Source organism: Armigeres subalbatus, chromosome 3, assembly GCF_024139115.2.
Source record: "Armigeres subalbatus isolate Guangzhou_Male chromosome 3, GZ_Asu_2, whole genome shotgun sequence".
In the NCBI taxonomy this organism is placed as follows: Eukaryota; Metazoa; Arthropoda; class Insecta; order Diptera; family Culicidae; genus Armigeres; species Armigeres subalbatus.
This window is the reverse complement of record NC_085141.1, coordinates 248,715,823-248,739,663: the sequence shown is the minus strand read 5'-3', so window position 1 is coordinate 248,739,663 and position 23,841 is coordinate 248,715,823. Positions and strand designations below refer to the sequence as shown.

Genomic DNA, 23,841 nt, shown 5'->3' with positions numbered 1-23,841 from the left:
ACGGAAGTGAACCCCTTCGCAATAAGAGGTGTGGAGAGATCTCCACCCAATGTATCGGGAGCGAAAGATACGGAGCTGAATGTTTATCTCGTAGAATAAAATATAAAAAAAATATAAAATAAGTCCAATATGCCGAAAGTAATCCACCGAATCCCATCGAGCCGTGTCAGGCTACTCCTGGACATCGGAAAGACCACCGAATACTGCTACCCTGCCGAAACAGTTCACCGAGATACTCGAGACCATTCCAACTGGCCGTGGAGGGCCTCCTGTGGGCCGACAAGTAAACACCGAACCGGCGGCCCTGCCCGCTGTTCTCGAAGCACTCCATCGAAGGCCACTCGTGGTGGCTGCCTTGTTCAGCAATACCGACGCAAGCATGACGATCCTCTTCTGCTCAGTTGAGTTAAGGTGCTTTGGTACGGCCGCAAGGATGCTTCCTCCTTCCTCCCTCTACTAACCCAAACCTAATGTTTAAATATAAAAATAATGTAAAGCCTACTTTCATGTGTTTGTGCCACTTATTCTATGCAAAGATGGACCTGGTTTCTAGGTGAGTTAAGGGTAAGTAGTCCGAAGTAAACAGAGCGCCGATCCTGAGAGAAATAGCCGCGGGCTAGCAAAGCAATAATTACAAATAGTCGGAAAGCAGCAGCACAATACGGTGGAGATAGTGTCGAGTGGCGTCCTGCAGAGCTTGACCGTCGTTATGGTGCAACTCGATGACATTATCGACTTAATCAATGGACGGGGCAATATGTCAAGAGACCTGAAGCTGAACCTGCTTAAGCTTCGCAATTTGGAAAAGGCGTTAGGAGAGCGCAAACCAGGAGAGCGGGCCCACGAAAGATCCAAGGGGTCGTACACTAATTACGTAAGCACTTATGGGGAGAGGGGGGTCTGCCATTTTTTTGCGCTTCATATAAATACAAAATGATTTATATGGGAAAAATGTTACATGGGGGAAGGGGGTTGAAAACCCAGAAAAGTTGCTTACGTAATTAGTGTACGGCCCCCAAGCAAGGGAGAACGGCGTAAGAAGGAAGCAAGGGCGAAACAAGCCAGTAGGTCGCCGGAGGAGGGAAGCAAGTCGACCAAGAAAACCAGCGGTCGGACGGTTCCTGGCAAACGGTAGCCAGGAAATCGAGGAAGAAAGCGGAAAACGCGCGTCCGGCGAGAGCCAGGGAGAAGGGAGAAGCACTGCTTATTAAAACAGAGAAAGAGCGCTACGCCGATGTGCTCAAGGCGATGCGCAGTGACGAGAAACTGGTGGACCTCGGTAAAGAGGTTCGCAGTATAAGGAGGACGAGAGCGGGCGAGATGATCCTTGTCTTAAGGTGACAGGTGAGCTTAGCCCTAGTCCAGGAGGTCCTTCGCGAGAGTGTAGAAGTGAGGGCTCTACATGACGAAGTGACCCTCCAATGTAAGGAGTTGGATGAGGTCACGAAGGATCGGAAAAGATCGCCTCGGCCATCTAGGACCAAGGTGGAGTGGTGGTGGCAAAGGCGTCCATCCGCCTGCGAAGAGGACCGCAAGGGACGCAGATTTTTACGGTGAGGCTACCGGTCACCGACGCCAACAAGGTGATCAAAGTTGGTAAGCTGAAAGTCGGCTGGAAAGTATGTCCAGTCAGCCTCTACCAACCACCGGTAATCGATAAGTGCTTCCACTGTCTCGAAGCGGCACACAAGTTGAGGGCTTGCAAAGTGCCGGATAGGAGTAGCCTATGTAGGCGGTGTGGCGAAGATAGCCATGAAGCGCACACGTGCGATAAAGCACCATCGTGTATGCTATGTGCGAGCAGGAAGCAGGAACACAACCACGCCATGGGTGGACCTGTGTGCCTGTTGAGGGGTTATACGAGAAAGCCGTGCAAGTAACGCAGTTCAACCTCAACCATTGTGCGGCCGTCCAGTAGGTACTGTGGTAGTCGGTAGCAGAAGCGAGCACGGACGTAGCTATCCTGGCAAACCCGTACCCGTATAACGGGAACTGGGTAGCGGATGGATCTAGCTCAGCGGCGATCTATACGACGGGAAGATACCCGATCCAGGAGGTCACGAACACAAGAACGGAGGGTACAGTTATAGCGAAAATAAATGGAGTGTACTACCCAGATCGTCGATCGGCCGACATCAGACCTTTTGGGTTGCAAGCCAGTAGTCATTGCAGGAGACTTCAACGCGTGGGCGATAGAGTGGGGAAGTCGTTGTACTAATCGGAGAGAACAAACGCTTAGTCAAACTGGATGTCGTGCTATGCAATGAAGGCTCAAGAAGTACCTTCCAGCGACACGGAGCGGAATCAATAATAGACGTAACGTTCTGCAGTCCAAGTTTAGTCGGTGCTTTGCAGTAAAGGATCGACGACGGTTACACCCACAGTGACCATTTGGCTATCCGGTACAGGATAAGCAGCGAGGCAAGGAGAGAAAATTGCAGCCCTTTGAGCAACCGGCCTCAGGGCTAGAAGAATACTGCAAAGGTGGAAGTGAGGGAAGAACACATCGAGATATTCAAAGCTGCGAGGCTGGCATTAAACAATGCCATCAAGGAGAGCAAGAAAGACTGCTTCGACAGACTGTACCAGAGCGCCAACTCGAACCTATGGGTAGACGGCTATCGGGTGGTGATGGCCAAAACAAGAGGGGCACTGGCTCCTCCCGAGCGATGCCAACGAGACTGAAGACGATTATCGTGGTACTTTTCCCGCATCACGGCTCAACCCAGTGGCCGCCAGCAGCGAGAATAGGAGCAGAAGACGAAAAGGTGGCGATGGTGACGGTGGAGGAGCTAATGACGGTGGCAAAGACCGTCGACCCGAGTAAAGCACCTGGCCGGATCGGGATCACAAACATAGTGTTAAAGGCAGCCATAATGACAAATCCGACGAGCGGGCATTCCCGGATATATGGAAGAGACAGCGTTTGGTCCTGTTACCGAAACCGGGCAAGCCATCAGAAGACCCCTCAGCGTACAGACCAATCTGTCTAATATACATGGTAGGGAAGTTTAGAAGTTGATCCAAAACAGGCTGTCGCCGTACGTGGAGGAGGCGGGAGGATTATTCAGTGAGGACGGTCTACTCTGGGTGCCATCGAATCAGTGGTGGACACTGCAGAGGTCGACATCGAATGCAAGCGACGCGGTATACGTTACTAGTAATAATACTCGACGTGCGGATTGCATTCAACAGTGCGTGCTAGATGGTGATCGCGAATTCGTTGCTTCAACTAGGAGTACCGGTAGGGCTGTACAAGATTCTGGGAAGCTACTTCCCGAATCGAGTATTGATCTACGAGACATATGAGGGCTTGGTTAGCGCCCCTATCACGGCCGGCGTCCCACAGGGATCGATTTTGGGTCCATTACTGTGGAACGTAATGTACGATGGCGTGCTGAGATTGAAGCTTCAGCCAGGAGTCTAGTTAGAGGGATTCTACAGTTGGCGCACCAAAAAATCGGAGATGATATTTGCCAACAACCGGAAATCGGTGCAGGAGGCGACAATTCGAGTCGATGGCTGCGACATCACCTCCAAGATATCTCTGAAACAACTAGGGGTGATGCTCGACGATAAGTTAAGCTTCAAAAGTCATATCGACTACGTCTGCAAGCGCGTGGCGAAGGCGATAGCGGCACAATCGAGGATGATAACGAACGGCTCTAGGGTGTGCTCCAGCAAGTGCAGGCTGCGATACGGAGGTTCAGTCTGGGTGTCGGCGTTGAGCGCAAAATGCAACGTGCAAAAGCTGGAGAGTACAGATAGGCTGATGTGCCTGAGAGTCATCAGCGCATACCGCACCGTATCTCGCGAGGCGGCATGTGTACTCGCGGGCATGATGCCTATTAAACTGGTGGTGGAGGAAGACGAGGAGTGCTAAGCCCTCAGGGGCACCGGTAATGCTCGCATAAATACCAAAGCAGCAACGGTAGCAAAATGGCACAGGGAGTGGAACAACTCGCCTAAGGGAAGGTGGACCCATCGCCTAGTCCCAAGTGTGTCTGCGTGGATTAGCTAGACCTCACGGAGAGCTAAGCTTTGGCTTGACCCAGTTCTTAACAGGTCACGGATGCTTGACGGCTTCCTCCGCCTGTCCGCAATGCCCAGACGTGACAGAAACGGCTGAGCACATCCTGTTCACATGTCCCCGGTTCGAAACGGAAAGGAGTGCGATGTTGGAGTCATGCGGAATGGACACTACCACCGATAACATCGTCAGAAGAATGCGCCAGAACCCAGAACAGTGGAGAGCGGTCGCAAGTGTGACGTCCAGGATAGCCGACATCCAACAACGAAGTTGACGCAGGGAGCAGCAGCAGATCGCCATTGCGGATATCGGACCATGAGCACTCCGCCGCGGAAAATATATGTCGATTATGTATGGGAACGCCAGTGTCAGCTATGTCAGCTTGCAGCGACTGCGTAGCTGCAGAACGTGGCGAAACGGTGGGACTCGGAGGAGTTCCCACTTTTGAGGAACTTCTCGTCGGAGTAGGTTAGATCAGCCGTCGGGGACTATTCGATTCCTTCGCTATCGCGACCGAGGCGGGAGCTAAATGGCTCAACCAATAAGGTGGTGGGTGTTAAATGACTCAAGCGCATCGAAAGTCGGTTATCGGAGTAGGCTAGGCCCACCACCGGGGATCAGCTGAGTAGACCGCGACGTACGAATACATCGGCTTCGGGTCGTCGGGCACCATTGAACAGGAAGTTCTCTCCTCCCGGAATCTTTGGATCGACCTCGGCACTCGCTCGGTCATCCGGTGAGACGGGTATTCGGTTACGGGGGAGCTTCTAACGTCGGGAAACTTCCCGTCGGAAAAGGATAGATCCGCCGCCGGGGACTATCTGAGTAGCTTGCGAATACGTAGAGAGCTTAATGGCCTAATGGGTGGGTTTAGTGGGTCGGCCTTTTTCCATCCCCACACCCTGAGTCAGGTGTCTGTTTGCAGATTTGCCTTCATTCCTCTATAAAAAAAAACATTTTACGTAAGCACCGTCGTTGGGGGTGACAATGGGTCAAATGGGGATGAGAATGGGTCACTGTTTCAGCTACTTAGAATGCTTGTAGAATAGATTGAATGCATCTGAGGGCAAGAAGACCAAAATATAAGAGACCTTTTTGAACGATTTTGCTCTACGACCTCCAGACTGCCGGTGAGAGCGATGACCCATTCTCACCCCCCAGACCCATTGTCACCCCCGATGGCGGCACTAATCCATTTGTATCGACACATGCAGATAGATCCGCGATATTCGATAAAACCACATTATTATAGATGTTTCATTTTTTGAGGCAAAAATTTAAAACGTCGTTTCTGAAAATTTGCAGATTTTGTTTGAGTTGTATCTTTTACAGTATTGCACGAGACCGTCGATTTATTTTCTGCTGAATGCTGCTGTCGGCGAGAGCCAATCGATGATTCTATTTCCGCAGGGACCACTGATATGCGTCATCGTTTCGACTGCTGCTGTGTTGCCCTCGTGTCCGCTGCCCTGAAGTCTTGATAGATCTGAGGATTTGAGCCCATAACTTGCACGATTTTGATATCTGTGCTTGCGATGCATGTACGGGATTGGTTGATTTACCGATTGTTAATAGTACTTGGCAAAGTTCAATTTTTCAATAATTTAGCGCTTTTAATCCATTGTGTTTTAATAGTTGGGCGAAATCTTAAAGAGTTCGTCGATCCATTGATCTCAAAATCTTCAAAATCGGTTAGAATCGGAATAGAAGATTTTGCGAAGTGATGAATTTAAAGCATTCTAATAAAACAGCGATGGTCAGGTATGGATAAGTGTGCTCTAAATATTCATGAAAATTGGAAAACAATTCGTTGCATTCATTATTTTATTTGCTAGAAAAAAGATGAAGAAACTCAAAGATTTTGGAACACTGTATTTGTACGATATGGGACATAAAGTCGGGCGGATACAAAATCCATAATCAGTTTTTAAGATGAAATATTAAACTTGCTTTATCCAAATTTGGGAGAATAATCAAAATTATTTACCAACTTGTGAAGCACGCTGTCAACTTATTGGTTTAGATTTGTGGAGTAAGCATCGCTTTATATTTCATCTTCTGCAATTGAGAATGTTTCCCACCCGAAAAAAAAACCCTTGACCCGACCAAGAATCGAGCTCGTGATATCGTAATCCTGCACCTCTGCTCGCAAGGCTAATTGGAGACCCAATTACTATGGTGTATCAAATTACATGATTTATATAATACTCACTACTTCCGCTGGGAACCCACTTGACTCCGATCCACCAGAACGAAAACATGGTACTGTGGTGATAAACGTGTAGGAACGTCAGCTGGTTGTCCTTTTTGCGCAAAATGAAGAAAAACGTGTCGGTGAATTCCAGTACCTTGGAGAAGTAGTACCACCACACGGCTCCGACAATCTGTGCAAAGAAATCTTAATGAATGGTTGTTGCGTATGATTAACGAAAAAAAAAATGACCGGAATGAAAAATGGAATTACCCGAAAGAAAAACAACACACACGACAAGTGGGAAACGAAAGTGAAATTGACATGAAATCGAAAGTTCGTTGGAAGAAGATCCGCACGCTTGACCTCCCAAAAAAGTGAAATAAAAAAAAGTAAAACGACAAATTAAAAAATCCTTGTGTGCAAGAAAAAGCACCTCGAGGTACCCCGAGCCTGTTCGGACCTTGGTCGGCATAATGAGTGTCAAGAAGGTCGCTTTCGAAGAAAGACGGAGATAAATGGCGATGAAGGAGAGGGCAGCGCAGCATCCACCCCTGCCATGAAGTGGCGCGATGGGATGCTGAGCTTGACGAAGGGCGACCAGCAGGTCGCGTGGAGAAGTATGTATGTCAACGATAATTTTCGATTGATAAATTATTATCGCATACGACAGAGGATACGAATTAAGTAACGGGCTTCGCGAAGAAGATGAGAACGTCTCGAGATGCACTTGGTAGGGACACATGAGATATGTTTCGTAATTAATGACCACGAGCCCAAGTTAATTTGATTCGAAACCATTTGGAAAAGCATGGAAGGATGATTTTGGATTAGCCTTTATGACATTATTATAGATTCTAAAAGTTAATGAAATCTGTTTTTCTACATTTAATTTATAATTTTGAAATCTCAACTGAATGAATTTCTAGTTCGACATTTTCTGACATAAAAGAAGCCGTCGTTACTTTCTCCCTATAAAAGCTTATATAACAGCTGGACCAGACCGCGGGTTACATCTGAAAGCACTTCAAATGATCTGAAGCAATTCGCTCTCTGACACCTTTTGTCATGCTTTGCCACATTTTTGCAATATGCACTGTGGTGCACTCGAACTGATGAATGGACGTCATGAAGGAAGGATTTATTTCCTTGACTTAATTAGCATATCAGCATTTCATTTTGTCCCATTGATTGATGAAGCTGTTATATTAGCTTGCAGTTAGATGCAGCTGAACCTTACCCTCATCTCCGGAGTGCTGAAGCTCTGCTTGCACGGTTCGCAGATGTAGCTGTATCCCAGCTGCGTGGAACCGACGAATAGTTGAACACATATGTACAAATTCAGGAGGGCCATCACTAGGTTATAAGGTATCAGTACTGGGGTGAGGTCGAATGGTTTTCGGCTGAAACGAATTTATAATATGTTCAATTGTTTCTGGATGCTTTTTAGTATGAATACCACTTACTCTCGCATTAGTTTAGGGCCAGCCCAAACTGTGACGAGATATCCGCAAACGCACAGTAGCGTCGGGACTGGAGAGTCCACTAGCAGCCATCCTTTGGTTCGGGGATCTGCAAGAGTGAGGGTCCATTCGTAGTATCCGAACACGTCGTAGAATGGTATGCGATCTGTGTCATTTGGCATACTGGCTGAGAATATCTGAAATTAAGGAAATGTTGTCGTGATTTTAGTTGAATTCGATCTGCTTGTATAAATAAAAGAATTACAGTATTTTTCGCTTTGATTTGCATTTGTAGTGATACCAGTTTCCAACTAAACCAAAACGAGATTTTGTATATATTCTGAATCCTTGATGAGTTATCGTTTATTGTTTAGTTATCGATCAACTCAGTGTAACTTCTGAACCCCTTGGCCGATTTCAACAGAATTTGGAATACACGTTCTTCATCTTGAGGAGACGACGATTCGTTATTGAAAAGGGGAAGGGTGTTGGAGAAGGGGTATTGTTTAGTTATCGATCAACTCAATGTAACTCCTGAACCACATGTCCGATTTCAACCAAATTTGGATCAAATATTGTCTGTCCTAAGCAAACGGTTTTAGTGAATAGTGGTAGGTCATTTTAAAAGGGAGGGTGTGAGGGAGGGGTATTGTTTATTTATCGATCAATTCAGTATAACTTCTGAATCCATTTACCAATGTCCACCAAATTTAGAACCCATATTCTCTGTCTTAGGAAGACGACATCAGACTGGGTAGGAGTGTCATAGATGAGAGGGAGGGTATATTTATCAAACAAACAGTTTAGTATAACTTGTATCGCAATTTGAACCAAATTTGCAACATGTATTCTCTAGCCAAAGGAAACGATTATAGAGAGATTGAGAGGGACTTTGAGAATGCTAATGGTTTTTGGTGTTGGGAATTGTTTAGAACTCGAACAATTTGGTGTTACTTCTAAACCCTTTAAACATAATTTAAACTCCCTATTATTATAAGTATTATAAGTTCGAATTCCTCAAAAATAGCAAATCCTCGACAATAACATTTTCCCGGAAATAGCATTTTCTTCAAAATGACTTAATCGTAAATGATATTTTCCGAAAATGAAACACTTTTCTCAGAATATGACATTTCCCTGAAAATTACATATCTCTGAAAAAAGCGGGCATAACGATATTTGGCCTAAGGTCATTCGGCATAAAGGGCATTTGAGATAATTATGAACAGCATCAAAAGCGATGGTTGTTTGATTAAACCAGTGATCACCAAATTTAGTGGATTATTACCTCCAGAAACTACGTTGACTATCAGAAATAGATTCTGTTCAGAATACCATTCGAATTCTTTGAAGAATCGCAAATAGGTTCTGTACAGAACATTCAATCGATTTTTTTCAGAATCTCAAACAGAATTCTAAGCGGACTCTATTGAAAATCTCATACAAATTCCGAAAAGATTTTGTCCCGAATCTCGCGAATGGATACTCTTTAGAATTCTAGAATGATTCTGTTTTTCTTTTCTATCTTTTGTTTTGACCCTGATCGGATTATGTTCAGATTCCCGAATGATTTTTTTTAGAATCTTGTAGCAAGTACGCCATATTTATTTATTTATTTATTTCAATGTTTAGTTTATCTCTGTAAATATATTTATTTCGTTATTTATTTAAATTATAAAACTTTGCATGTATAGTTGCGTCTTTTGAAATAAATCTTTGTCTTGGATCACCGCAAGAATAGTCTAGAAGAAGTACGCCATTGAGTTACCTACGCTAAGAATTGAGTATTATGAGTTCCCTACAGTCAGCTACCAAGGAAACACATGGGGTTTAGCCAGCATATAGCGCATCATGACGCCAAAAGCAGCGCGTGGCTTGCGGCCAACGACCCGCACGCCGGTCTTTTGAAGTTGCGTTGACCTTTGGCTTGTCCGGCATTCCACGCTTGGCACGATTCTTAGCGAGCAAGCTTACTGGCTAATTTGAATCGTCTGTGGGAATGAGATGCACGATTTTGAGGGATTTCGTGGATAAATTGGGTTCGCCAATTTCGACTTCGTTGAATTTCACGAACTCTGGAGACAATGTCTAAAATTTCGCGGTATCTAAGGATTTTTCTAGCCCGGAATCGTTCACTTTGTTCCGATCCGTGGAAGAGGCAAAAGCGGTCAATTTTGTTCCGTGCCGTAGTGAGTTTTGTAAGGTAAAAGTGACATTGTTTCTTAGTAGGTTACTAGCTAATATACGTTCTTTGTTTTCCTCTAGTCGAGCCTAAGTTAGAAAAGCTCAATTCAGTCAGTTGATTGTATATTGTGTGTGCGTAGATCCATGTTAAGAAAGGTAATTTGTGACATTTTTAAAATATTAGATAGTTCTCAAACATCGTGCGTGTGTACAATTAGGTCCGTGGCAGCATTAAATTGGCGAAGCCGACACACTACACCAATCCGATAAGACCGTCTTTTGACCCCACGCATCGGCTACAAAGATTCCCGGGGTACACTTGGCCGGAGAAGGTTGCGTACCATCAAAAGCGCACCTTTGGCAGGCGAAGCCAACCCACCGCAAACAGCATCCAATCAAGTTGCATCGTACCTCCAACCGCATAGCAGCAGATCGCCGTTGTCGTCGTCATCATAGCACTACCGACGGCGCCTCAACAATCTGCTTTGCGCGCCAGGACGGACGCTTGTACCGCGCCCATGCGTAAGCCCGCGCACCGAAGGAAGTGAGTGACCGTACAACATCGACGCAATACGCCGTCCGTCGGCGTGAGTTTCTGGACCGGAGTAGTGCGCAATGCAGCTCCGGCCCCATCCGTAAGCCCGCGCACCGAAGGAAGTGAGTGACCGTACAACATCGACGCAATACGCCGTCCGTCGGCGTGAGTTTCTGGCCCGGAGTAGTGCGCAATGCAGCTCCGGCCCCATCCGTAGGTCCGCTCCAAACTCGCTAAGCAAAACCGTGAGTAATATGCATGCATAATTGTTTGTGTCGTCCATGGCCATGTGACCCAGTAGAGGCACAACAATTTTTGTTTTCGTGAGTCGTCAGTAGCCCATTCGATACGGCTCCCGTGTGAAGCTCACCGTATGTGAGAAGCGAGAGTGTGCTCGCAGGAGAAGTTGTCGGAGTCAGCTAGAGGAGGAGAGTCGCGTAGCCGGAGATACCGCCGGCGAAGAGAAAAAGGAAAGAAGATATGTGAAGAGAATGTACACAAATTAGAAGTAGAGAGGAATATTGCACGCACACACAGATAGCTCAGAGGGAAACAGTGGGAAATGCTAGGCCTAGGCGAATGCAGGGAGATAAAATAAATGCATTAAAATCCATGTAAATGTTTGTTGAGTGTTCCATGTATGAATTAATCGGAGCCGAAATAAAACCCAGAGTTGAGACGTTAGACTGGTCCAAATGCGTGTAATTTGAATGTATTTAGTTACTGTCCTTTAAAGAATTTATGTCGCTTCGTGTTCGAATTTAGGTTTTGTTGTTGTGTTTACTGGGTAGTCAGCCTGATTTGACTTTTGGACCGCTTTCTAGTCTTGGACGGGGTGAAACGGGTAACTTTTTGGGTTGGTCCGATGAGGAAAACCCCGCCTGCATGATTTTGTCTCCAGGCCGGATATCAGAAGAATTTATTTGAGGAAATCTTTTGGAATTAGTTGTGTCCGCTCGGAAACGAGAAGTACGACGGACGTATGCAGGTTAGCCAGTCAGCTTTCTCTTTAAGGAAAGTGACCCTTCCCCTAAGAAGGTCTCAAGCCGGGCAACTAAAACTCGTTGGGCGGTCTCCTACCAGGAGTGGCGCATAAGCCGCCCAATTCTAAACCGGAAACGCTACTGGCCGACCCGTTATATCTGGCGCCCAACAAAACAAGGCTTTTTCGGAATTTTTTGTAGCTGATTGTTTGTAAAATAACTTTTTATATTCAAGTTTGAATTTTTGTTGCATGAAAAAGCACATATTTATTTTGAAAGTGGAAAATTCATTGGAAGGGAACTCAAATTTCGGAAATTTATGTTTAAATATATGGTATTTTTGTTTTCTGTATTCATATTTATTATTTATGTTTATTTCAATAAACCTACATATTTGTTACATCATTGTTAATTTATTATATATTATTTACATTTTTGTTTCATAATTTATTTTTCTTGTTCTATGTTATTTATTGCTGAGTGTTATTTATTATATTATTCTGTTTGAATTTGGAATATTAAAAAAAGGTAACTCGAAACGTATACTAGACTTAATTCATTTAACTACATATTTGCGGTAGATCTTTGTGGAGTGTCATTTTTTTCTGGTGTGAATTTTCTACTATTATTTCAATATGAATCAAGTTTTTCCCAGAGCCGAAGATCTCAACTCTGAGAAGATCGATTATGAGCTCGCGATTCGACAACAACCAGAAGAAGTTTTTAAGCTTGATTTGTCTGGAAGGCAAAGAACATTGAGACGTTTATTCAAGGAAGATCAGAAAGATGGACGCAACTATCGTTCGCCCTACTCCATTAGCGAGGAAGCGGCACACGTTGAAGGTAGAATCGAAAATTTATCTAAGGCATTGGAAAAGAGAGTAGAAATTAAACTTGAATCTCGAGTGATCCACTACTGGTATCGGGTTAAACGAGCGGTAGCTAGGAACGACGAGGAGAAGAAATTGCGGAGAGATTTAATAAGAAGAGTCGAGACTGTTATGCAGAACTTCCAGTTTGGTCCCTCGCTTTCACCATACAAACAGCAAATTAATAAAATCATTCATAGTAATGATGAGGAAGCGAGTGGTCAAACTAGGGGTGGAACAGTAGGAGGACCAGTGGTATCAGAGGACGGTTTTCATTTTCTCGATAATCCTCGCAAATCGCTCGATTATTCCAAGGTTGCCATTCACAAAGAAACCGTTCAAATCAACCAGGGGACAGGGCAGACACAGGATTCTAAGTTTGTGGTCTCGCGTCAAGAATGGGATGAAATGAAAGCCATGATGCAGTGTTTGATGAGTAAGTTTTCTGGGGATGGTCAGGATAATCGGGTTAGGCATTCGAACGAGGAACACCAGAGGCAAATAGGAATGAACGAAAAACGACAAGAACTGCCGAGGCAGAGAGACCCACGGAACAGCTATTGGCAAAGTGAAGTTCAGCCACACCAGGATTCGTTAGGCCTTAGTGAGGATGGACACCGATACAGAAGACATCAACCGCCAAGAGACAGCTCACAGTCAAGCGACGATGAGAGTTACAGGAACAACATTCCGCAACATCGAGGTTGGGCGCGTTCACAGCATGGCGGGCAACGTCCTCGGGAACCAATTAACCACAACCGAATCGAGAAATGGAAGCTCCGATTCACGGGCGAACCTAGGGGCATGCCGATCGAGAACTTCCTGTATAAAGCGAAGAAGTTAGCCGAACGAGAAGGTGTGTCGAGAGACATTTTGCTTCGTGACATCCACATGCTTCTCGAAGGCGCAGCTTCTGACTGGTTCTTTACCTTTGTGGATGAACTGGTCACTTGGGATGTCTTTGAAGCTAATATCGTCTACCGATTTGGGAATCCGAACAAGGATCAAGGGATCCGTTCGAGAATTCACGAACGTAAGCAGCAGAGAGGCGAGTCCTTTATAGCGTTCGTAACGGAGATTGAGAAGCTGAATAAAATGCTGTCCCGGCCGTTGTCGACGCGGAGAAAGTTCGAGATAGTGTGGGACAACATGCGGCAGCATTATCGCTCCAAAATCTCGATCGTAGAGGTGAAGGACCTACAGCAACTTACGAGACTAAACTACAGAATCGACGCAGCCGACCCGCAGTTACAGTATCATGCCAACGACAGCAACGTTCGGCGGCCTATCAACCAGATCGAAGCGGAAGAAAGCGATTACGACAGCGACCGTTCAGTACCGGTCAACGTGGTAAGGGGGCGCTACGAAAGAGGAGATCGTCGGAGGCAAAGCACTGGCCCCGAGAGACACGGCCAACAGCAAAGCGGTCAAGAACAGCAAGAAGGCAATCAAGCTACAGCGCCGATGATATGTTGGAATTGCCAATCTCAAGGACACGGATGGAGACAGTGTAGCAGGCCAAAAGTGGTATTTTGCTACGGCTGCGGCAATTTAGGAAGAACTACGCGGAACTGTGAGCACTGCTCCAGGAACCAGCGGGGAAACGAGTAGAAGGGTGTCGGTCTGGGAACGCGAACATCCAAACTACAAAAGAAGTTCCCAAACTAACTACGACAAACCTTCCATATGACCCATTATTGGAAGTGTATCATATTAAGATTCGCGTGGGCAAGTGTCCCCACATTAGAGTAAGGATTTTCGACACAGACTGGGAAGCGCTATTAGACTCTGGAGCAGGAATAAGTGTCCTCAATTCAAGAGAAGTAATCGACAGATACGGCCTGAAAATTCAACCTGCGTCTATTAGAGTTTCCACCGCAGATGGCTCAAACTACAGGTGTCTGGGATACGCCAACATTCCATTTACTTTCAAAAACATGACGAAAGTTATTCCGACAATCGTGGTACCGGAAATCTCGCGACAGTTGATTCTTGGAGCAGATTTTTGGGAGGCGTTCGGCATTCGGCCGATGATTGATATTGGAAATGGTCCGGAAACAGTAGAAGTCGTCGCACCGAGAGACAACGAAGTCATCTGTTATACGCTAGAACCAGCGACCGAATTACCGACGATCGAACAGGAAGAGAGCGATGAGACCCTAGACATTCCGGTCTACGAAGGACCGACGGAAACGGTAGCCGATCCGGAGAATATAGAGACGGAGCATGCATTAACGGATGGACAACGAGCACAGCTGATAGATGTGATAAAACGGTTCGAGCTAACGTCAGAAGGCAGACTCGGAGGACACATCTCATCGAACACGAGATTGTCTTGAAGGATGGAGTGAAACCTCGAAATCCTCCAATGTACAAGTGTTCACCGTACATACAAGAGGCAATAAATGCGGAGGTAGAACGTTTCAAACAGCTTGACGCCATTGAAGAGTGCTATAGCGAGTGGACGAATCCACTCGTTCCGGTCCGTAAGAAAAACGGGAAAGTGCGAGTGTGTTTGGATTCCAGAAAGATCAACAAACTCACAATAAAGGACTCTTACCCAATGCGGAATATGCAGGACATATTCCGACGATTGGGTAAAGCCAAATACTTTACAGTGATCGATCTTAAGGACGCCTACTTTCAGATTCCTCTGAAAGAAGGTAGTCGAAACTACACTGCATTCCGTACGGCGAAAGGGGTGTTCCGTTTTAAGGTTCTTCCGTTCGGCGTGATGAACGCGCCGTTTACGATGTCACGCCTGATGGACAAAGCGCTCGGATTCGACCTCGAACCATTCGTTTTTGTCTATTTAGATGACATTGTCATCGCTTCCGAGACGTTCGAAGAACATCTTCGATTATTGAGAATAGTGGCAGAAAGACTAAACCGAGCAGGACTTACAATTTCTGTAGAAAAATCCCGTTTCTGTCGGAAACAGGTCATGTACCTTGGGTACCTATTGAACAAGGACGGGCTAGCGGTAGATGTTTCCAGAATCCAGTCGATTTTAGACTATGCACGACCGCGGAATCAGGAAGACATTCGTCGTCTTATGGGTCTGGCTGGATTCATCAGCGGTTCACCAAGGACTACAGCCGGATCACAGCTCCAATCACGGACCTTTGACCAAGGAAAACAAGAAGGTAATATGGACCAAAGAGGCAGAAAACGGGTTCAACGAATTGAAATCGGTGCTGACCTCAGCACCCATTTTAGGCAATCCTGATTTTACTAAAACATTTACCATCGAATCAGACGCATCCGATCGCGCAGTGGGAGCAGCTTTGGTCCAAGAGCAGGACGGAGAGACGCGGGTAATCAGCTATTTCAGCAAGAAGCTGAATCGGACACAACGACGATACTCCGCGGTGGAGAAAGAATGCTTGGGAGTGCTATCGGCCATTCATCACTTTCGACACTACGTCGAGGGAACCAAGTTCCGCGTTATCACGGACGCTCGCAGTCTGCTGTGGCTGTTTAACGTGGGAGCAGAGACGGGAAACGCGAAGCTGTTAAGGTGGGCACTCCGGATACAGGCGTACGACTTCGACTTGCTGTATCGGAAAGGAAAGGCAAATATCACTGCCGATTGCCTGTCTCGAGCAGTAGAAATCGACGTCATCTCGGCTTCACAACCGGACGCTGAATATGAGGATTTGATGGAGGAGATTCAGAGCAACCCGACGAAGTATAAAGACTTCCGAATCGTAGACGGCGTGGTGTACCGGTACGTTAAGGTAAAAAACCGGGTGAGCGACCCTAGGTTCGAGTGGAAGCAACTCCCCACCGAATCGCAGAAGGAGGAAGTTATCAAAAGAGAGCATGATAAGGCTCATTTCGGGTACGAAAAGACGTTGGCCGCGATTAAGCAAGGGTATTTCTGGCCAAAAATGAATGGGGAGATTAAGAAATACTGCAGAGAATGCCTAGTATGTCAGATCAGTAAATCGGGCAATGTGAACGTGACGCCGCCGATGGGAGCACAGAAGCCAGTAGAGTACCCGTGGCAGTTTGTAACCCTGGATTACGTTGGGCCACTGCCACCCTCGGGGAAGAATAGGAGCACATGTCTCTTGGTGGCCACTGATGTCTTCAGTAAGTTCGTTCTCATCCAGCCTTTCCGTGAAGCAAAGGCCAACTCGCTTGCTGAATTCGTGGAAAACATGATTTTCCGACTCTTTGGTGTTCCAGAAATCATTCTCACCGATAATGGTTCCCAATTTGTCTCTAAGCGGTTCAAGGATTTATTGGAAGCATACCACGTGAACCACTGGTTAACGCCGGCCTACCATCCTCAGGTAAACAATACGGAACGAGTAAACAGGGTCATCACTACGGCTATCCGTGCGACGCTGAAGAAGGACCACAAACACTGGGCAGACGATATCCAGTCAATCGCTAACGCTATTAGAACCACTGTACATGATTCGACGAAATACAGCCCCTATTTCGTTGTTTTTGGACGAAATCAGGTTTCCGATGGCAGGGAATACAGCAGAATTCGCGATAGTTATAAACCGATTGATGACAAGGATGAGGAGAATGCCGTTGCCGATAGGCGAAAGAAGCTGTTCGACGAAATTAAGACCAATTCTCGATAATCCTCGCAAATCGCTCGATTATTCCAAGGTTGCCATTCACAAAGAAACCGTTCAAATCAACCAGGGGACAGGGCAGACACAGGATTCTAAGTTTGTGGTCTCGCGTCAAGAATGGGATGAAATGAAAGCCATGATGCAGTGTTTGATGAGTAAGTTTTCTGGGGATGGTCAGGATAATCGGGTTAGGCATTCGAACGAGGAACACCAGAGGCAAATAGGAATGAACGAAAAACGACAAGAACTGCCGAGGCAGAGAGACCCACGGAACAGCTATTGGCAAAGTGAAGTTCAGCCACACCAGGATTCGTTAGGCCTTAGTGAGGATGGACACCGATACAGAAGACATCAACCGCCAAGAGACAGCTCACAGTCAAGCGACGATGAGAGTTACAGGAACAACATTCCGCAACATCGAGGTTGGGCGCGTTCACAGCATGGCGGGCAACGTCCTCGGGAACCAATTAACCACAACCGAATCGAGAAATGGAAGCTCCGATTCACGGGCGAACCTAGGGGCATGCCGATCGAGAACTTCCTGTATAAAGCGAAGAAGTTAGCCGAACGAGAAGGTGTGTCGAGAGACATTTTGCTTCGTGACATCCACATGCTTCTCGAAGGCGCAGCTTCTGACTGGTTCTTTACCTTTGTGGATGAACTGGTCACTTGGGATGTCTTTGAAGCTAATATCGTCTACCGATTTGGGAATCCGAACAAGGATCAAGGGATCCGTTCGAGAATTCACGAACGTAAGCAGCAGAGAGGCGAGTCCTTTATAGCGTTCGTAACGGAGATTGAGAAGCTGAATAAAATGCTGTCCCGGCCGTTGTCGACGCGGAGAAAGTTCGAGATAGTGTGGGACAACATGCGGCAGCATTATCGCTCCAAAATCTCGATCGTAGAGGTGAAGGACCTACAGCAACTTACGAGACTAAACTACAGAATCGACGCAGCCGACCCGCAGTTACAGTATCATGCCAACGACAGCAACGTTCGGCGGCCTATCAACCAGATCGAAGCGGAAGAAAGCGATTACGACAGCGACCGTTCAGTACCGGTCAACGTGGTAAGGGGGCGCTACGAAAGAGGAGATCGTCGGAGGCAAAGCACTGGCCCCGAGAGACACGGCCAACAGCAAAGCGGTCAAGAACAGCAAGAAGGCAATCAAGCTACAGCGCCGATGATATGTTGGAATTGCCAATCTCAAGGACACGGATGGAGACAGTGTAGCAGGCCAAAAGTGGTATTTTGCTACGGCTGCGGCAATTTAGGAAGAACTACGCGGAACTGTGAGCACTGCTCCAGGAACCAGCGGGGAAACGAGTAGAAGGGTGTCGGTCTGGGAACGCGAACATCCAAACTACAAAAGAAGTTCCCAAACTAACTACGACAAACCTTCCATATGACCCATTATTGGAAGTGTATCATATTAAGATTCGCGTGGGCAAGTGTCCCCACATTAGAGTAAGGATTTTCGACACAGACTGGGAAGCGCTATTAGACTCTGGAGCAGGAATAAGTGTCCTCAATTCAAGAGAAGTAATCGACAGATACGGCCTGAAAATTCAACCTGCGTCTATTAGAGTTTCCACCGCAGATGGCTCAAACTACAGGTGTCTGGGATACGCCAACATTCCATTTACTTTCAAAAACATGACGAAAGTTATTCCGACAATCGTGGTACCGGAAATCTCGCGACAGTTGATTCTTGGAGCAGATTTTTGGGAGGCGTTCGGCATTCGGCCGATGATTGATATTGGAAATGGTCCGGAAACAGTAGAAGTCGTCGCACCGAGAGACAACGAAGTCATCTGTTATACGCTAGAACCAGCGACCGAATTACCGACGATCGAACAGGAAGAGAGCGATGAGACCCTAGACATTCCGGTCTACGAAGGACCGACGGAAACGGTAGCCGATCCGGAGAATATAGAGACGGAGCATGCATTAACGGATGGACAACGAGCACAGCTGATAGATGTGATAAAACGGTTCGAGCTAACGTCAGAAGGCAGACTCGGGAGGACACATCTCATCGAACACGAGATTGTCTTGAAGGATGGAGTGAAACCTCGAAATCCTCCAATGTACAAGTGTTCACCGTACATACAAGAGGCAATAAATGCGGAGGTAGAACGTTTCAAACAGCTTGACGCCATTGAAGAGTGCTATAGCGAGTGGACGAATCCACTCGTTCCGGTCCGTAAGAAAAACGGGAAAGTGCGAGTGTGTTTGGATTCCAGAAAGATCAACAAACTCACAATAAAGGACTCTTACCCAATGCGGAATATGCAGGACATATTCCGACGATTGGGTAAAGCCAAATACTTTACAGTGATCGATCTTAAGGACGCCTACTTTCAGATTCCTCTGAAAGAAGGTAGTCGAAACTACACTGCATTCCGTACGGCGAAAGGGGTGTTCCGTTTTAAGGTTCTTCCGTTCGGCGTGATGAACGCGCCGTTTACGATGTCACGCCTGATGGACAAAGCGCTCGGATTCGACCTCGAACCATTCGTTTTTGTCTATTTAGATGACATTGTCATCGCTTCCGAGACGTTCGAAGAACATCTTCGATTATTGAGAATAGTGGCAGAAAGACTAAACCGAGCAGGACTTACAATTTCTGTAGAAAAATCCCGTTTCTGTCGGAAACAGGTCATGTACCTTGGGTACCTATTGAACAAGGACGGGCTAGCGGTAGATGTTTCCAGAATCCAGTCGATTTTAGACTATGCACGACCGCGGAATCAGGAAGACATTCGTCGTCTTATGGGTCTGGCTGGATTCTATCAGCGGTTCATCAAGGACTACAGCCGCATCACAGCTCCAATCACGGACCTTTTGACCAAGGAAAACAAGAAGGTAATATGGACCAAAGAGGCAGAAAACGGGTTCAACGAATTGAAATCGGTGCTGACCTCAGCACCCATTTTAGGCAATCCTGATTTTACTAAAACATTTACCATCGAATCAGACGCATCCGATCGCGCAGTGGGAGCAGCTTTGGTCCAAGAGCAGGACGGAGAGACGCGGGTAATCAGCTATTTCAGCAAGAAGCTGAATCGGACACAACGACGATACTCCGCGGTGGAGAAAGAATGCTTGGGAGTGCTATCGGCCATTCATCACTTTCGACACTACGTCGAGGGAACCAAGTTCCGCGTCATCACGGACGCTCGCAGTCTGCTGTGGCTGTTTAACGTGGGAGCAGAGACGGGAAACGCGAAGCTGTTAAGGTGGGCACTCCGGATACAGGCGTACGACTTTGACTTGCTGTATCGGAAAGGAAAGGCAAATATCACTGCCGATTGCCTGTCTCGAGCAGTAGAAATCGACGTCATCTCGGCTTCACAACCGGACGCTGAATATGAGGATTTGATGGAGGAGATTCAGAGCAACCCGACGAAGTATAAAGACTTCCGAATCGTAGACGGCGTGGTGTACCGGTACGTTAAGGTAAAAGACCGGGTGAGCGACCCTAGGTTCGAGTGGAAGCAACTCCCCACCGAATCGCAGAAGGAGGAAGTTATCAAAAGAGAGCATGATAAGGCTCATTTCGGGTACGAAAAGACGTTGGCCGCGATTAAGCAAGGGTATTTCTGGCCAAAAATGAATGGGGAGATTAAGAAATACTGCAGAGAATGCCTAGTATGTCAGATCAGTAAATCGGGCAATGTGAACGTGACGCCGCCGATGGGAGCACAGAAGCCAGTAGAGTACCCGTGGCAGTTTGTAACCCTGGATTACGTTGGGCCACTGCCACCCTCGGGGAAGAATAGGAGCACATGTCTCTTGGTGGCCACTGATGTCTTCAGTAAGTTCGTTCTCATCCAGCCTTTCCGTGAAGCAAAGGCCAACTCGCTTGCTGAATTCGTGGAAAACATGATTTTCCGACTCTTTGGTGTTCCAGAAATCATTCTCACCGATAATGGTTCCCAATTTGTCTCTAAGCGGTTCAAGGATTTATTGGAAGCATACCACGTGAACCACTGGTTAACGCCGGCCTACCATCCTCAGGTAAACAATACGGAACGAGTAAACAGGGTCATCACTACGGCTATCCGTGCGACGCTGAAGAAGGACCACAAACACTGGGCAGACGATATCCAGTCAGTCGCTAACGCTATTAGAACCACTGTACATGATTCGACGAAATACAGCCCCTATTTCGTTGTTTTTGGACGAAATCAGGTTTCCGATGGCAGGGAATACAGCAGAATTCGCGATAGTTATAAACCGATTGATGACAAGGATGAGGAGAATGCCGTTGCCGATAGGCGAAAGAAGCTGTTCGACGAAATTAAGACCAATCTGTCAGCAGCATATAAGAGGCACGCCAAAGCGTACAATTTGCGTTCGAATCCAAGCTGTCCTGCGTACAGGAAAGGAGAGAGGGTCCTGAAGCAAACTTTTGAGCTTTCAGATAAGGGAAAAGGGTTCTGCAAAAAGTTAGCTCCTAAATATGAACCTGCGGTGGTTAGGAAGGTTTTGGGTACAAACACGTATGAACTTGAGGACGATTCCGGTAAAAGAATCGGAGTTTACTTCGCCAATCGACTCAAGAAGTTGCATTCCCCTCCGTGTATTCCATAAGCGGAAATCTTGTCCAGCTATGTACCTCTTTTAGAGCGACAATTCACCGATGAACGAAAACACCTACGGGGTCATAACATCTACGGACAGATCGACGGACTCGTGTTTAGGAGGTTCTTGGACTGACTAGCACTGAGGGTACCGACTGAGCCTAAAACTACGACAATTTAAAAAGCTATGCAACTTTCTGAAAGTAACTACGAACAACTAAGCTTCGCGAAAATACCGTAACTCGGGCAGAAATTTCCTAAACAAACCACGATTTGAGACATTGAAGACGCGTATTCCCGATTTAGACTTTCTCACTCTCCAGTGAGCTGTAAATATGTAAATATTAGTTTGTTAGTTAGCCTATTTCCCTATCACTTAAATTAGATTAGTACTTAGCCTAAATTAATTAAATATTAAAACCACTCACGATATCCACTTGGATTCGTTCTGGTCGTTCACATCCTTCGGGTAACGACTGGATTTATTCTCCTGGTTACTTCGTAAAGGAGGAGCCAGCGTTGTAAATATCCTAAAAGTAAAAATTGTTATTCTTTGTTGTTTGATTACTTACGTTATTTATTATTTATGCTTAGTCTTTTGTAGTTCCGTTTTGTCGATTGAAGTAAATCCGTTTTTTTCTCAATGTTGTCCACTTCCTTATTCGTAACAGTCCAGTATAGTCCACGCCAATGTCCTTATACAGTAGTCATCCTTCGTTTGTTTATATTTTTTCCTTTAGTCCTTAGATAGTGCCGTTCTTGTGTTGGTCTTCCAGTCCGATGCAATATATTTTAGTCCCGTCCAGTTATCCATAATTCCTTCGTCTATCAAGTATTCGCATTTGGTCCCGTCCATTCAACCACACAGGTTACTATCAGTGGTTGTCTCTTCTCTTTATCTCCTTTCCTTCGTCCATGTTGTCCGACGCTATTTCACCGCAGATTTGTTTTTCCCGATTACCTGTAAATATAAAAACAAAACAACTTACACCAGATAGGTTTGGAACAACTAGAGGTTCACTCTCCTGAAGATTTCCATCGCTGGCCGCTCCATCGCAGATTTCCACCAACTTTTGGGAAAAGCATGGCTTTCCCGTCCGCGAACTGTTTTGTTGCACTTTTTTGTCCACTTTCTGTTTTCGCAGTTCTCTTTTGATGTTGACATTATATGTTTGATAGACCGGTCTGAAGAGAGAATTAGTGCGCGCGTGGCGGAGGTCAACTGGGGTTGGATTCTGATGCGGAAGTGAGTGCTTGAGATGAGTGAGTGATTTATATATTGCGTCTTGCGTTGTTTTCTTGGAGTACTTTATAGCCGGATATTTCTAGGCGTAGAAAGTACTCTTAAGAAGCAATTTGAGTTTCTATGTTATGGTGAGCGTATATTGCGGATGAAAGACTCCGTGCAAGCGAATCGTAAATAGAAACGGACCCTGTTTTGGCAAGAAAGTTGGTGTCTCGCGTTGCTCGCTACGTGCTGGGTGAGAGGCAACCATTCTGACTTGTTAGTTTTATTCACATGTATGTGAATGTTTCGTAAATGTTATTTTGTATATCGGCGTAGTCCTGGTGTAGAATAATGTTTCAGTATTTTATGTGAGCTTGCTCAGAGTTGTGCACGACTCAAGAGTTGAAGCCGTTTAAATGTTGTATTTTTGAGAATTTATGTGTATGAATGAGGTCATCTATCATCATAGACTGTAAAACAAGTAACTTCCATAGACTCTGGTTTTGCTTTTCATAGACTTTCAAGCTATTTTTCGGCCACTCTTTTCATATTTCTATTAGTGAGCGTAGCGGAGAGATAATGACTAGATTTTTGCTGGAGACCGGAGACTCACGTCGCTGATGGTCAGTGGCAGCCAGTACCAATAGGAACTTGTGCTGTAAATTGAGAAGGAGTCGACTTCGGTTGACGATGATCTTATATGACCCCGAAAATCGAAAGTTGTTCATCCAATGCGTCTTGCTATCTACGAAAATTTGATTGGCAATTTTTCATCTCCATTTTCAAATGCCAATCAAATTTTCGTACTTTTAGTGGGGAATGTTGTAGCAAGTACGCCATATTTATTTATTTATTTATTTCAATGTTTAGTTTATCTCTGTAAATATATTTATTTCGTTATTTATTTAAATTATAAAACTTTGCATGTATAGTTGCGTCTTTTGAAATAAATCTTTGTCTTGGATCACCGCAAGAATAGTCTAGAAGAAGTACGCCATTGAGTTACCTACGCTAAGAATTGAGTATTATGAGTTCCCTACAGTCAGCTACCAAGGAAACACATGGGGTTTAGCCAGCATATAGCGCATCATGACGCCAAAAGTAGCGCGTGGCTTGCGGCCAACGACCCGCACGCCGGTCTTTTGAAGTTGCGTTGACCTTTGGCTTGTCC

At 45.9% G+C, this 23,841-nt stretch overlaps 1 protein-coding gene across 8 annotated transcripts in view; it reads right to left on the bottom strand.

Moving 5' to 3' along the window:
- Positions 1 to 23,841, bottom strand: part of LOC134223331 (elongation of very long chain fatty acids protein 4-like) — a 65,511-nt gene that overhangs the window by 6,961 nt on the left and 34,709 nt on the right. For all 8 annotated transcript variants that reach the window (XM_062702485.1, XM_062702483.1, XM_062702486.1 and 5 more), the window contains 3 exons: positions 7,688 to 7,881; positions 7,462 to 7,624; positions 6,243 to 6,414 (listed from right to left, as the gene is read on the bottom strand). In XM_062702485.1, coding sequence (XP_062558469.1) covers positions 6,243 to 6,414; positions 7,462 to 7,624; positions 7,688 to 7,866 — 514 coding nt within the window. In that variant the 5' untranslated portion in view covers positions 7,867 to 7,881. The remainder of the gene's footprint in view (positions 1 to 6,242; positions 6,415 to 7,461; positions 7,625 to 7,687; positions 7,882 to 23,841) is intronic.